The following is a 16,285-nucleotide window of genomic DNA, read 5'->3' on the forward strand; positions in this document are numbered from 1 at the left end:
CAGATATGATCTGCGCGGGAGGGGAAAAGGAGATGGTTGGGCCGCCCCAGCAATATCACTGTTTAAAGCTAGCTCTTGGTATACATCTTCCCCACCCACACCCACCCCGCCTTTTTTATCCAACCACTGCAAGAAGAAAAGGAAAAAGATGGAGAGTCTAATCAATGGGTGTATTTACATATATATATAAGCAACTTTATTAGAGAATTGTGAAAACCAGCTTAAGTGCACCTAGGATGCCCGCTTACAGTCCGACGGCTTGAGATATAAGCAAAACTATTTGCGGTACCAGATCTGGATCCTCTTCTCCCGCTTGATCTTCTTCTGCAGCTGCAAGATCCCGTACAGAAGAGCTTCAGCTGTAGGCGGGCAACCTGTGAGAGGAAGATAACCAGAGGGAGGCCAGGCTGGGAGGTCACCAGGACTAGATCCTGGATCCCATCACTTTGGACAGGTGCTCCAGGAGTGCCCCGGGATGTACCATCTGAGTTAGAGTTGAAAGTGGCCCAAGAGCTTGCACAAAACCCTGACTTAAAAATAATTACCTGGAACGTAGATGTCCACAGGCACGATCCGGTCGCAACCCCGCACCACAGAGTAGGAGTAATGGTAGTAGCCGCCACCGTTTGCACAGCTGCAAGGCAGGGGTTTTTGTTGTTGTTAAGTTGTGCTTAAGAATCAGACAGCATCCTTTGGCATTTGAGGTATGTGTCACACTGGGATGCAACACACACACACACACACCAACCCCTTCCCTCCCGCCAGTTCTCCCCACTTTGATTATTTTGACTCTGCGATTCTTCACTGCTAAATCACAACCAGGTCAACAAGTGTGCAAAATTATAATTGCATTCGCCCCATACCGAACATTAAAAAAGTGGGACGTGAAAACAGTGCTCCTAGCAAACCTGTTGAAATAAGGATCTATACTCTGGTTTCTCTTCAGATCGTATAAATCTTTCGCCTTTTACTAAAGAAATAAGGATCTCTGTGCTACAAGTGTACAATACACCCATCCCAGGTTCCTCTCCCAGGAGACCCTGGTGTTTGACAGCGGTCAATTGACTCTGAACGCTTGGCTGGATTCCTGTTTGACTTGTGATGCTTTTTAAAGAAATCTCAGAATTGGCTTAATAATAAATTGACATGTATTATTTTCAATTATTGTGCCTCATGCTTTTAGATTCCAAGCCTGTTTCGTGGGTTGGGCATAGTTCTCTTTGTTGACCTGGAACTCAATTGGCCCTGCTGGCAAGGGCTGATGGGAATTGCAGTCTATGAACATCTGGAGAGCCAAGGATAAATCCCCGGTTCTGAGATTTCTTTAAAAAGCATCACAAGTCAAACAGGAATCCAGCCAAGCATTCAGAGTCAATTGATAAACATCTGGAGAGCCACAGGTTGCGGACCCTTGGGGTAGGTTATGTAGCAAAAGCCTCCAGCTCTCTGCCAGGTAGTGCTGCAGGTGAGGCAGAAGGGCTACCTAAAACTCAACCCCACCCTTGCAAAGAGTTACAAATGCCTCCAAAGATTTCAAGTCTGTCCCTCAGGGGGAGTGGATGACTCTGCTCTAAGAACAGTTGCCCTGAAAAAAGCTCCTGGTGGATTCCAGCATAAAGTTGGACCCTTGGTTTCTCAAGGAGGACTATTTCAAGGGGCACCCTTGGGTGGCAGCACCCTAACAGCAATGGATGCAGGGCTGTCCAACCACAATCTTCATCATTACAAGGCCAAGGGAAGCTGGATTCTGCGACCTGGCCAGAAGACGCAACAGCTAAACTGCCGGCCCCCCAGCCCACCCTGAGAATAATGCAGGAGAAAGTAAAAAAAATTACCTCCCCATCGAGACCACATAACGTGGCTCAGGCATCTGATCATAGACCTGCCAAAACAGAAATCATATTAGTTTTGAACTTAGAACCCTTTCAACCTAGTTACTGATCTAGTCCGATTTTATTCCATTCTTTTTCCAAGGAAATCATAATGGTTCTTTTCTCCTTTGAAAGTCTGAACTCAGGCATCCCAGAACCTAGTCCCGTGGGCACCGGGGAACCTACCAACGCCTTTCCTAGTGGTTGTTGTGAGTTTTCCGGGCTGTGTGGCCGTGGTCTGGTAGATCTTGTTCCTAACGTTTTGCCTGCATCTGTGGCCGGCATCTTCAGAGGTGTATCGCAGAGGGAAGCCTGTTACACACTGGACACACTGGACAGTGTGTATAACAGACTTCTCTCTGTGACACACCTCTGAAGATGCCAGCCACAGATGCAGGTGAAACGTTAGGAACAAGATCTACCAGACCACAGCCACATAGCCCAGAAAACTCACAACAGCCAGTTGAATCCGGCCATGAAAGCCTGCGACAATACCTTTCCTAGTGCTCATCAAGTGTTTTTAGAAAGCGGTTGGGGCTTCTGCTCAGCAAAGCTTCTGATTGGCTGGGCAGATATTTTCAAAGCTTGCTTTGGCGACAGCTGCCACCACTCCACAAAGATCTTCACTGTGTTACTAAAGGTAAGCTGTGGCAGCTATTTTTGTGGCTGGCTCTACTTCCTGCAGCAGCTGTCTTGAGACAGCCTTTCTGTGGCTGCACCCAACCCCCATGTCAGAATCCCAAAGGTACGCACAGGCTCAAAAAAGCTGGGTTAAAACACTAATCAGCAATCCTGATAGCATCTCCAAGAGGTAGGACAGCATTGGGGTGTTGTGTGGTTTCCGGGCTGTACGGCCGTGTTCTAGCAGCACTCTCTCCTGACGTTTCACCTGCATCTGTGGCTGGCATCTTCAGTGTGGTTTCCGGGCTGTATGGCAGTGTTCTAGCCTCATTCTCTCCTGACGTTTCACCTGCATCAGATCCTCTGAAGATGCCAGCCACAGATGCAGGTGAAACGTCAGGAGAGAATGCTGCTAGAACACGGCCATACAGCCCAGAAACCACACAGCACCCCAGTGATTCCGGCCGTGAAAGCCTTCGACAATACATAGGACAGCATTGTTAACAAGTTAGGAGAGGAGGGGACCAGGAAGAGTAAATTGCCAAAAGTCCTCCCCACCCCAAGTTTAGGCAGAGGCAAGATCTGCAGCTCTTATGTTATGGTTCTCCAGAACCCAAAGATCCCAGGGTTGCTTAGAGATGGGCGTGATAAGTTTTTGGGACCTCTTTTTGACAGGTTCCCCTTTCTTCCTCATCCTCGTTGGACCAGCACTACACCTGGGAAGATTTTACACCCTCCCAAAGGGCTGTCCGTCACATGTACCTTCCGGAGGGCGGGCGCCATCTTATTGGTCAACGTGCCTGCCACAATCATGACGTCGGCTTGCCGGGGACTGGCTCGGAAGACCACCCCAAAGCGGTCCATGTCGTAGCGAGGGGCCGCCATGTGCATCATTTCAACGGCGCAGCAGGCCAAGCCAAATGTCATCGGCCACAAGGAGCTCTGCGGGGCGGGAGGAGAAACAGTACTGGAGGTTATGGGGGGGCCAACACTACTGCTTGATAAAAGCCATTCCTACCTTACCCTCCAGGCTTTGCCAAAGCTCACCCTGTGACCATCGGTGAGCTGTTCATTTCCTCCCCAGATTCTAATTTGCCTTGGTCTAGTTCAGGGGTCTGCAACGTGCCAACTGGCCATGCTGGCAGGGGCTGATGGAATTTGTAGTCCATGAACATCTGGAGAGCCGCAGGTTGCAGACCCTTGGCTAGTTCATAATTAAAATTGCCGCAAAGCAGCAAAGAACTGCCAACAAACTAACAGAGTATGGACTCCCCATGGGCATCGTGATGCCTACCAACGCCTTTCCTGCTGCCCACCAAGTTGTTTTAGAAAGTGAGTGGGGCCAAGTGGGGCTTATGCCCAGCTGTGCTTCTGATTGGCCACTCAACAGTTCACAGGTGATGCAGATTTTTTAAAAAACATGGCTTCGGCAGCAGCTGCCACCACAGCACAAGGATTCACTGTGTGAATGATGGTAAGCTGCGGCAGCCATTTTGTGCCTGGCCCTGCCTCCTGCAGCAGCCATTTTGTGGCTACCAAGCAGTGTCAGAAGTCCACTGTTACCCAGAGGCTTAAAATGGTTGGGGATCCCTTTTTACAAGCCACCACAGAAGTTCTGTGAAGTCACAGAATGCCTGAGAACGTTCTTATGTCTGAGGAAATGGCCCTCTCAACCACGGAATGTTCACAGTCTCTATTCTGCAACAGAGAAGTGAAAGGTTGGCTTGACAAAATTTAATTTTTATCCACTTGTCTTCCTGGATGCGGCCACAAGTAGCTGCAGTCATTTTTTACCGCCTTAGACCATGTTTTCTGCGGCATGTGAGGGGTGGCATGCAAGGAGTGCATCCACCCATGTCCTAGGGGAGAGGGAGGGGTAGCATGCAAGGGAAGGGGAGGGAGTGAGGGGTGAGGGGTGGCGTGCAAGGGAGGGGAGGGAGTGAGGGGTGGCATGCAAGGAGTGTGTCCACCCATGTCCTAGGGGAGAGGGAGGGGCAGCATGCAAGAGAAAGGGAGTGAGGGAGGGGGTGAGGGGTGGCGTGCAAGGGAGGGGAGGGGAGTGAGTGAGTGAGTGAGGGGTAGCATGCAAGGGAGGGGAGGGAGGGCACCAGAAAACCCATTTACAAAGAACAATTACGATCAAAATATATATATTTTAAAAAACAGATATATTTCACTGATCTAGTATTGAACTGTTGTAGATGCAGGCAGAGCCACAGGGAATTCTGCCCTGGAAGGTGAGATGCTCTTCCAATGAGAACCAGGTATATTTTTCAGCTGAGGAGATACCATTTCTCTGGGAGCTCCCCAGATTCTGATTAAAAAAGATAAACCCCTCCCAGGAGAGGGGGGAAAACCATACTCACCCGACGAGCCCAATTAATCAAATCATCAAGCTTGGTGACAACATATTCGCCTCGGCTGCTGGGAAGGGCCGGCTTCTTCTGGACGATGGCTGAGCTCTTCTGCTGAAGCTGAACAGAACTTGGGAAAGAGCACAGAACGTTATAAGAGTGAAAATCCAGCTCCTGAAACAAACTCTCACAGCCAGCGCCCAATCTGATGAGCCTCTAGAGAAGCAGTCCCCAACGTGGTGCCTCCAATAACTTTCCTGGTGCCCGCCAAATATTTTTAGCAAGTGGGGAGGAGGCGAGGTAGAATGTTTGCCTTCTGATCGTCTACCAGAGATTTGATTGACCGGGCAGATTTTTAAAAGCTTTGCTTTGGCAGCAGCTGTCACCACAACACGAGGGTTTTCAATGTGCGACTGAAAGTACATTTTGGCAGCCATTTTGTGGCTCCCTCCTCCACCTACGGCAACCATTTTGTGGCAGCCATTTTGTGTCAGAATTCCTGCAACTCAAAAAGACTGGAGATTGCTGACCTAGACAGTCTAGAGGTCTACAATTCAAAAGCTCTGTAGAAAGCTCATACTTATTTCCACTGGCTAGGAGACCACAAGGAATTGGAGGAAGGCCGCACTCCCCTTTTCTAAACTCTCAGGGGCCTGAGCATAATGCATGCACCCTCGCTTTTTTCTCCCTTTGACTGTCAACTGAGCTCAGCACTGTATGCTTTCTTGAGCATGCTCAACAGGACTGTGCTTTAGATTCCCCCCCCCCCCCAGTTAATTTACCAAGTCACGTTGAATTCCATATTTGGAGCATTCTCTGAGGTATTTAGGAAGACGCCTCCCTTGGCTGTAGTTAGCCCTGACTTACTCTTTTCACAACTGGTGCACACACCCAGGTTTATTACTTGAGACGCCGACATTTGTCACAAGCCCCACTGGCAAATGTGGTTTGCAGACAGCTGATCTCCGATCCTACCTGCTCTCTGTCTATCTGGCACCTGAACGGGGACTGAATTCCTAAGCTACCGGGCGTTGTCTGTTGAGCTGTCTGCCTCAAACAACCCTTGCCATATTTACTGAGGAACCCCAGAACCGTGAATAGGATTCTGCGGCACATACTGAGGTCACACGAGGCGCCTGAAGAGCCCCAGTATCTTCACAACATATTAAGGAAAGATACAGATAGTGGTGGTGGGGGAGACAAGCTCGGCTTCATCTACCATTCCTGATCAAGTCATTGAAGAACCTGATAACCCATAATTTGTGGAACCTCCCTGGACCACAGGTTGTGGTCATGGTCACCAAGGTGGAAGCCTTTAGAACGGGCCTAGACAAATTCATGGCTAACATAGACAAATTTCAATGGCTAACATGGGCATCTATTATGTCCAATAACAGAGGCAGTACGCCTCTTCATATCATTTGCTGGAAGAGGGGGGGCGCGCAGGCAGAAGCATACTTTTGCGATCGTCTGTGGTCTCCCTAGAGGAGTGGTTCTCAACCTTCCTAATGTCGCGACCCTTTAATACAGTTCCTCATGTTGTGGTGATCCCCAACCCTAACATTTATCCATTTTACAGATGGAGAACACTGATGCAGAGAGTCTTAGGCAGTGGTTCTCAACCTTCCTAATGCCGCGACCCTTTAATACAGTTCCTCTTGTTGTGGTGACCCCCAACCTTAACATTTGTCCATTTTACAGATGGAGAACACTGATGTAGAGAGTCTTAGGCAGTGGTTCTCAACCTTCCTAATACCGCAACCCTTTAATACAGTTCCTCATGTTGTGGTCACCCCCAACCCTAGCATTTATCCATGTTACAGATGGAGAACACTGATGCAGAGAGTCTTAGGCAGTGGTTCTCAACCTTCCTAGTGCCGCGACCCTTTAATACAGTTCCTCATGTTGTGGTGACCCCCAACCCTAACATTGATCCATTTTACAGATGGAGAACACTGATGCAGAGAGTCTTAGGCAGTGGTTCTCAACCTTTCTAATGCCGCGACCCTTTAATACAGTTCCTCATGTTGTGGTCACCCGCAACCCTAGCATTTATCCATGTTACAGATGGAGAACACTGATGCAGAGAGTCTTAGGCAGTGGTTCTCAACCTTCCTAGTGCCGCGACCCTTTAATACAGTTCCTCATGTTGTGGTGACCCCCAACCCTAACATTTATCCATGTTACAGATGGAGAACACTGATGCAGAGAATCTTAGGCGACCCCTGTGAAAGGGTCGTTCGACCCACAGGTTGAGAACCGCTGCCCTAGAGCCCAAGGGGTGAACAGAATGCTGGAGCTAATGAGTCTTTACTCCAATCCAGCATTCCTCTTCTTTTGTTCGTATGTACCCCAGAACCAGAGTGAAAAACCACTGCAACAGAAACTGGTCCTTTCCTCTCCAATCCAAAAATAAATGGTGGGCACAAGTTGCTGGCAGGTTCCCCGTCAGCAAGCAGTCCGGGAGGGCGACTTTCCCCCTCCCGGTTCCACGAGGCCATCTACAAAGAAGCAAACTGGCAGCATGCGCCTTACCTGTCAGTCCCGTCGACTGCTGGCGTCTGATGGAGTGCCCGCCCAGAAGCGGAGAATGCTGCCAAAGGTCTGTTGAGTGGGAGAAGAGCCAAGAGTCAAAGTCTAAAGCAGGGCTCCCAGCAACTGTTTGGGGAAAGTGCATTCCTCACTGCTTAGCTGCCTCCGTCTTCCAGTCCTTTCCCACCCCTCTCCTCCTATGCAGGAAGCTCCAAGCTCTTGGTCCCTCTGGGAGCTCCCATGACAAGCCACTGGCCCAGGGACAGCAGCCCATGATCTAGTACCGTGGTGGTGAACCTATGGCACTCCAGATGTTCACGGACTACAATTCCCATCAGCCCCAATTGGCCGTGGTGGCAGGGGCTGATGGGAATTGTAGTCCGTGGACATCTGGAGAGCTGCAGGTTGCAGACTACTGCTCTAGTAGTTCCAGGTCAACAAAGGGAACGAAGCCCAACCCACGAAACAGGCTTGGAATCTAAAAAAAAAGAGGCACGATAATTGAAAATAACACTACAAATGTAGATTTATTATTAAGCACAATTGCACTCTAAAGGAGTTAAAAACAGAAACTTCAAAATGTAAATTCATAGATGTAAGGAATCTTACAAACAGGTAAATCGGTTGACCAGCTAAACTGGTCAGGTGTACCTGCAGGACCACCCCTCCTGATACCCCTCCCCCCTTCCAAAGAACGCTTCACTCTTCACAACTTGACTGTTTCCCCTGGTCCTAAACAATCTAGCTCACAATACTAGAACCAGAGGGCATTCATTGAAAATGCTGGGGGGAAGAATTAGGACTAATGAAAGGAAACACTTCTTCACGCAACATGTGTTTGGAATATGCTGCCACAGGAGGTGGTGAGGGCCACTAGCCTGGATAGCTTTAAAAAGGGTTTGGACAGATTTATGGAGGAGAAGTCGATTTATGGCTACCAATCTTGATCCTCTTTGATTTGAGATTGCAAATGCCTTAACAGTCCAGGAGCTCGGGAGCAGCAGCAGAAGGCCATTGCTTTCACACCCTGCAGGTGAGCTCCCAAAGGCACCTGGTGGGCCACTGCGAGTAGCAGAGTGCTGGACTAGGTGGACTCTGGTCTGATCCAGCAGGCTAGTCCTTAGCTGTCCTCGACCAAGGCTTGGTGGGACTCTCTTTCAAGCTCGACTTGGGTCCTGCTATTATCTGTCATATCTCCATTTGATATTATTTTGTCCCTCCCTTATGACAGGGCCCTTGTGCTGAGGCCATCCAGTTTTCATTTTAGCTTCATGCTGTGATTTGAATATTTAAGTATTTAAATTGGGCGTTGTTATTGATTGATTTTTATTGATTGGATTTACTCTGCCACCGGTCCGCTTCCAGGCTCAGGGTAGATCACAACTTTTGTAAAACATTTAAATCATCTAGTAAAGCATCCAATAAAGAATACGAAAAATAAAACATAAGGGAACATCTGCAATTAAGTATAAGAAACATCTAACAATAAGCAGCTTTCAGCCTGACTTATTGGAAATCATATTGTATCATATCTTTAATTTACATACCGCCCTCCCCTGAAAGGCTCAGGACGGTGTACAGCAACATAACCACAATAAAGGCTCGTCATATAACGACAAGCAATAAACATGGCAACAATAACTTAAGATCAATAAGACAGGATCAATAAGCATCACATCATAAATATCATAGGCATAACATAAATATAACATCATCACATAACATCATAGTAGCAATAAAACATAGAAGAAGAAGAGTTTGGATTTATACCCCCCCTTTTCTCTTCTGCAGGAGACTCAAAGGGGCTTACAATCTCCTTGCCCTTCCCCCCTCACAACAAACACCCTGTGAGGTGGGTGGGGCTGAGAGAGCTCCGAGAAGCTGTGACTAGCCCAAGGTCACCCAGCTGGCGTGTGTGGGAGTGTACAGGCTAATCTGAATTCCCCAGATAAGCCTCCACAGCACAGGCAGCAGAGCAGGGAATCAAACCCGGTTCCTCCAGATTAGAGTACACCTGCTCTTAACCACTACACCACTGCTGCTCCTTATAAACTGCTCCTTATAAAGCATTATAAACACAACATAAAACTATAAACCATATTCATAGCAACCTACATACAAGACAATAGTAAACCGAGATGGCGACTGGGTGGGTTACAAGACCAGTAAACAAACAGAATAATCTGGAGCCCTGATAATGAACTGCGAGTAGCAACCATTAATAACATATTTTTTTTTAGTACAACAAAGCTTCCAATTTTTCGTAATAGTACCATTCTATTCTGCATTGGTCAGACCCGACCTGAAATCCTGTGTGCAGTTCTGGGCTCCACAATTCAAAAAAGGATATTGACAAGCTGGAACGGGTCCAGAGGAGGGCGACCAAAATGGTTAAAGGTCTGGATTCCATGCCTTTTGAAGAGAGACTTCGGCTCATTCCGCACATGCAGAATAATGCACTTTCAAACTGCTTTCAGTGCTCTTTGAAGCTGTGCGGAATAGTGAAATCCACTTGCAAACAGTTGTGAAAGTGGTTTGAAAACGCATTATTTTGTGTGTGCGGAAGGGGCCTTCGGGAGCTCGGTAGGTTTGGTTCAGAGAAGAGATGGTTAAGGGGTCACATGATAGCCATGTTTCAATATTAGAAGGGATGTCATGTTGAAGAGGGAGCAAGCTTGTTTTCTGCTGCTCCAGAGACTCGGACAAAGAATAATGTGTTCAAGGTACAGGAAAAGAGATTCCACCATAATATTAGGAAGAACTTCCTGACCGTCAGGGCTGTTCGACAGTGGAATGCGATGCCTTGGAATGTGGTAGAGTCTCCTTCTTTGGAGGTTTTTAAACAGAGGCTGGATTACCAACTGTTAGGAGTGTTTTGATTGTGTGTTCCTACATGGCAGGGGGTTGGACTTGATGGCCCCTGGGGTCTCATCCAACTCTATGAGTCAATTTGGTTATAACCTTATTACTAAAACACATTTTCTTATATTGTTTTTCTGTCCCTAGGTTTCACAAGTAAACTGGCATTGACTGCTACAAAGATTATGTTATTAATTGTAGATGTGTGGACACACTGTACTGTGACCACCAAAATAGGCCCAATGGGTGGTTTTTACTGTGCAACCAATTTGGCTGTGATATCTATGAAATTTACCTTTTGAGGTTTATGTGTTTAACTCTTATAAAACGCAACTGCACTTAGTAATAAATATGCATTTGAATATTATCCTTCATTGTTGTGGCTCAACGTTCTAGGCTCCTAGCCTCGTTCTATTCCATGCCAGCTAATCCTCGTAACCTGGGAACGGGTTCCGGAGCTAACATGCAACATCAGAGCCCCTTTGGGGGCAGACTGTACATCTGTGCTGTGATGGTTACAAGCAATCAGAGGCTGCCTTACCTCCAAAGGGATGCACCACGTGGGACAAGGCGGGAAGCTGAGAAGGGAAAAAAAACACACAGTGAAAAAAACTCAGCGTGAAAAACAGATTGAGAGGTCTCCCGAGAAACACCAGGGTGTGTGTGTATCAGCAGAGTTTAAAGCGGAGTCACTCTGGTAAGATGAGAAGGTCTTACGTCTTCTTGCACTCACTGCCACCTCCTACCACACTTGGAAAAGAATACTCTCCACGCAAGATGTTCTTTCCATAGGAAGGTTTTCACTTTAGCAGTTGCAAGGTTACACAAGTCTATTTTATACCAGCCTATCAAGCTATACAGAACTTGTCAACTAGAAGAAGAAGAAGAGTTTGAATTTATATCCCCCTTTCTCTCCTGCAGGAGACTCAAAGGGACTTACAATCTCCTTGCTCTTCCCCCCCTCACAACAAACACCCTGTGAGGTAGGTGGGGCTGAGAGAGCTCCGAGAAGCTGTCACTAGCCCAAGGTCACCCAGCTGGCGTGTGTGGGAGTGTACAGGCTAATCTGAATTCCCCAGATAAGCCTCCACAGCTCAGGCGGCAGAGCAGGGAATCAAACCCGGTTCCTCCAGATTAGATACACGAGCTCTTAACCTCCTACGCCACTGCTGCTCACCTTGAACAAAGTTCTGCTGCTCAACTAGAACAAAGATCAACACACACAGAACTTAACTCAGACTCAGTCTCTCTCAACTCAGCATATACAGTACATACATCAGGGATACTTTTCCCCACCCACGCAACAGCCTCTCACTGGTCTAGAATTACAGTTGAATTCACCAATCATGTCAAAGGTTAATCTTTGCTATTTTTGCCCCTAGACTGACTGTCTCCGTCCTCTGGGTTTTGTAAACTCCTGCTAACTTAGAAGATTACCTTTTTGTGAACTTTTACCCTTTTTTATATATCATGACAGTGTGCACATGCACGCAGGGCATCTTATTTTTAAAATGAGTTGGTGTTGTGTAGCATTTAAAGTTTCAGAATAGGACCTGGCAAATCTCCATTTTGCTGTGGAAGCTCATTGGAGATCTTGGGCCAGTCACACCCTCTCAGCATAACCTACCTCACAACAGAGGGCAAAAGAATGATATAAACCCCTTTGGGTACCAACTGGGGAAAAAGGCGAGTAACAATTACAAGTCAGTACATAAAAAGCAGCAGCTTTTTCAAGAGCAACTAACACCAGCAGCCCAGGGCAAACACCAACAGCTGCTGCTGTAAAGCCCTCCAAGTGTCCCTCCCACCCTCTCCATTTCTTAGCCACAGCTGAGAAAGAGCACTTCCGCACATGCAGAATAATGCACTTTCAATCCACTTTCAATGTACTTTGCAGCAGGATTTTACTGTGTGTGAAATAGCAAAATCCACTTGCAAACAATTGTGAAAGTGGATTGAAAGTGCATTATTCAGCATTTGCAAAAGTGCCCAAAGCCTCCTTGATTGGAGAAACCAGATGAGGGGCACCATGGCAACCAGATGAGAAGGGGGGGGAGGGGAGAGAAGGAGCCTCCCTACTCTAGCCTGCAGGTGGGCCACCTGCGAAGAACTCTCAGTACTGCATTTCTGTCAGAGTCTTGGCTGTGTACCCAAGCACCCACAATCCTGCCTGCAAGGGACTTGTTTATCCCTGGGTCTCATCCCCTCTGTCTTTCTTACATTGGCTGTTGTGGAGTTTTCCAGGCTGCTTAGCCGTGGCCTGGTGGTTTTTGCTCCTAACGTTTCACCCACATGTATTACTGCCATCTTCAGAGACATGTCGGTGCTGTGGAGAGAAACGCATCTTACCGTAACACACCTCTGAAGATGCCAGTCATAGATGCAGGCAAAACATTAGGAGCCAAAAGTATCAGACCACAAGGGTGTTGTGTGGTTTCCGGGCGTCTGGCTGTGTTCTAGTAGCCTTTTCTCCTGACGTTTCACCTACGTCTGTGGCTGGCATCTTCAGAGGATCTGACCACAGTCACTCAGCCCAGAAAACCCACAACAGCCAATGTAAGAAAGATAGGGCAAATGGTCCAACTGTGAAAGCCTTTCTTACATTTCATTCCTGCCCTATTCTCCTGTCCTGCTGCCACCAGGTTATTCCCTCCTCTCCCAAGCAAACTAGGAAAACCAATTCTGGCTTCTTGTCAGAGAACAGACTTCTTCCTGACTTTTCGAGCCTCCCTGGGGTTGCCAACTTCAGGTTGAGATATTCCTGGACAGTTATGTGGAGTTGTCAGAAGAAGAAAAGAAGAGGAGTTTGGATTTATATCCCCCCTTTCTCTCCTGCAGGAGACTCAAAGGGGCTTACAATCTCCTTGCCCTTCCTCCCTCACAACAAACACCCTGTGAGGTAGGTGGGGCTGAGAGAGCTCCGAGAAGCTGTGAAGGTCACCCAGCTGGCGTGTGTGGGAGCGCACAGGCTAATCTGAATTCCCCAGATAAGCCTCCACAGCTCAGGCGGCAGAGCTGGGAATCAAACCCGTTCCTCCATTTTAGATACACGACCTATTAACCTCCTACGCCACTATGCACAAACAAAGTATGTTTGTGTTACTTAAATATGTATGTCCTCTATTGTAAGACAAATTAATATAACTGTTTCATTTAACTTGTAAAAGTTAAAAGCTAGGTAGCAAAATGGTGTCTGTATTGAAGCCAGAGAAATCTTACACTGTCAGCTAACAAGGTCAGGACGGGCTGGTTGCCCAATACATCTGGATCCCTATCAGTCAGACTCAGTACAAGATCTTTAAAAAGTCTTTTAGCACTTTCTTTCTTTCTTTCTTTCTTTCTTTCTTTCTTTCTTTCTTTCTTTCTTTCTTTCTTTCTTTCTTTCTTTCTTTCTTTCTTTCTTTCTTTCTTTTCAATTTAATATACCGTCCCATCCCCTGAGGGCTCTGGGCAGTGTACAGTTTAATCCACCATATCAATCATCAACAACCCCAATAAAATCCTAAATAACATCTTAATTAAAACATTTTACACATCCCGTAACTCCATAGCTTCACCTATCCAGAATTTCATATCAATATCAATAACAGGACCCCAGCTCAACTCAGTGGCGGTCGATCTCAAATATAATTCCAAAGGTGGAGTGGAATATAAGGGATGGCACCTCAATGGCTGGCCTCCCCAGAAGCCCGGCGGAACAACTCCGTCTTGCAGGCCCTGCGGAACTGTTCTAAGTCTTGCAGGGCCCTGATGGGGGAGGTTGTTCCACCAGGAGGTTGTTCCACCAGGCATTGTCCTTTGTCTATTCCAGGGGTCTGCAACCTGCGGCTCTCCAGATGTCCATGGACTACAAATCCCTTCAGCCCCTGCCAGCATGGCCAAGTGGCCATGCTGGCAGGGGTTGATGGGAATTGTAGTCCATGGACATCTGGAGAGCCGCAGGTTGCAGACCTCTGGTCTATTCAAACCCTCTGTCTTTGAACTATAGATCTGTTGGTTCTTTGTGTTAAGTCCAATCAAATGTCTGAATTATAAACCGCCAATCTAATTCTACCAGTGTTATAATGCAGAATGAAAACAGTATAAACCCTTTTACACCGTTTTAAACCCTTTAACACCGTTTTCAAACTGCTGTTTTTGGCCCATGCGGAATCAGCCTTTGTTTTATTCTGAGAGCGTATGTACATAATTTCTGTATGTATGTTTCCCCAAACTTTCTGTTTGCGAATATAAAGTTTGACTTCATTAGACCAATCATTTGTCTGGGGACTTTTTATTTTCCAACACTTGGGACAGAGCTCAAGAAGAACGATTTTGGGACTGTAGTGTCATCCTGGTCAGTCCTTGCCATATCTCCTGATCGGGAGGAGGCATCTATAGATTGTTAGGCTAACTCTTCTCTGGTTACTTTCGCTTACTGCTGAATCACTTTGCTTGCAGGCTTGCTTCAAAGAACAAGGATTCCCAAACAGAGAGATAAGGTGGATGGTCTGTCTGGGAACCTTGCGTGGCTTTGAGCAATGGCTAAAGGGGGTTGGTTTGCTTAGCAACGGGCGGGAGGAGCAGAGCTTTGTATCTTTGGAAATCTAGGTGCCAAATGTAGCCTTGTCAAAAGACCGCATAACATACCTGAAGGATAATAGGTAAAGAGCAGCAGTGGCGTAGGAGGTTAAGAGCTCGTGTATCTAATCTGGAGGAACCGGGTTTGATTCCCCGCTCTGCTGCCTGAGCTGTGGAGGCTTATCTGGGGAATTCAGATTAGCCTGTGCACTCCCACACATGTCAGCTGGGTGACCTTGGGCTAGTCATAGCTTTTCGGAGCTCTCTCAGCCCCACCTACCTGACAGGGTGCTTGTTGTGAGGGGGGGAAGGGCAAGGAGATTGTCAGCCCCTTTGAATCTCCTGCAGGAGAGAAAGGGGGGGGGGGTATAAATCCAAACTCTTCTTCTTCTCTTCTAAAGTTTCCCCTTCAGTCGTGAAGGATACCTGAAGGATATCTTTCAACAAATCAGTGTCATAATCAGTTGAGTCTGATTCCTGGACTGACCACAGACATGACAGTGAGAGATGTCAGCCTGGCGCAACGCCACAGAGTCCACCTTCCAAAGCAGACAGGTTTCGTAGTCTGAAGATCAGATGTAAAAGCAGGTCTCCAGGTCCCATCTGGAGGTCGGCAACGCTATGCTTGGCAACTCTGGGCAATCACCATGCCTTACCTGGAAGCTGGCAACCCTATCCAAGAGGCCTTGGGCAGAGTTGGAAGGCAGATGCACACCTCCCCACCCCCTTTGGAAACAAGGGGTGTTTGAAACCCCAGCCACCTCTCCTCTCAGTATCAAGCTTCGGAAACAGGGATCTTTAAAAAAAAACCCGCAGAAAGTGCAAGAAACTGAAGTCAACCCTCTCCATGCTCACACCCGTGCATGCATCACGGCGCATGATGCATGCTCCACCAGCGCCCGCGAAGAGTTTGGCTTCCCCCACATTCATGCATACGGCTCCCTTCCCCCTGGGGGTGCGTGCTAGCCCACCCCTCTCTTGCACTCACCGGGCAGAGCCGCCATCTCAGCTCCCTCCCCCGCCCGCGCTGCACCCTTCAAGCCACCTCTGCGGCCCGGCTCGGCGTTCCCAGGCGGGCGGTGCTGCAGTCTAATCGCTCCGGCGGGAAAGGCCGCCGCCGCGCGCGCGTTCCGGGGAGCCGGCTGCGCGCCCCCTGGCGGATGCGAAGGGGAGTGGCGCGGGGTGTAATTTTGCGAAACCCCCCCCCCCCTCCGCAAATGGCTTTCTGGCTTTTTCGTTTGTTTATGTTTGTGTTATTAAAATTATGTATTTGCGCTCTATTTTATAATTGCATTTATATTTGCATGGGTTTCAATTTCAATACTGAGATTTTAAACGGGCTGGTTTTAAATGGACTGATGGATGCCTGTTTGGTTTAATCGCTCTGCAATACGAAATAAAGCCATCCGGTAAATCAATACGGTTTGCTTGGGGTGTTTTTTTTTGCAGCGGGACGCCGCGCATTTGCTGCAAATGGGGAGAATTGCA

The 16,285-nt window shown here is 47.7% G+C and overlaps 1 protein-coding gene across 1 annotated transcript; it reads right to left on the bottom strand.

The window, feature by feature from the left end:
- Positions 1 to 169: 169 nt before the first annotated feature.
- NDUFS7 (NADH:ubiquinone oxidoreductase core subunit S7) lies at positions 170 to 15,912 on the bottom strand. The gene is made up of 8 exons (XM_048498028.1): positions 15,786 to 15,912; positions 10,779 to 10,815; positions 7,382 to 7,450; positions 4,859 to 4,976; positions 3,255 to 3,434; positions 1,836 to 1,882; positions 546 to 634; positions 170 to 374 (listed from the first exon to the last, which is right to left on the bottom strand). Exons 1-8 carry the CDS (start codon positions 15,799 to 15,801, stop codon positions 277 to 279), a joined length of 654 nt encoding a protein of 217 aa, XP_048353985.1. The 5' UTR covers positions 15,802 to 15,912; the 3' UTR covers positions 170 to 276.
- Between the last annotated feature and the right edge of the window lie 373 nt (positions 15,913 to 16,285).

The sequence above is a fragment of the Sphaerodactylus townsendi genome, linkage group LG05 (genome assembly GCF_021028975.2).
Source record: "Sphaerodactylus townsendi isolate TG3544 linkage group LG05, MPM_Stown_v2.3, whole genome shotgun sequence".
NCBI lineage: Eukaryota > Metazoa > Chordata > Lepidosauria > Squamata > Sphaerodactylidae > Sphaerodactylus > Sphaerodactylus townsendi.

What these genes read in the sequence shown, in the direction of transcription:
- NDUFS7 (XM_048498028.1), bottom strand. An exon ending in TATGTGGTCTCGATGGGGAG is followed by an intron (nt 635 to 1,835) that starts GTAATTTTTTTT and finishes CCTGCCTTGCAG; the next exon opens with CTGTGCAAACGGTGGCGGCT. An exon ending in TGTGGACATCTACGTTCCAG is followed by an intron (nt 375 to 545) that starts GTAATTATTTTT and finishes TTCCTCTCACAG; the next exon opens with GTTGCCCGCCTACAGCTGAA.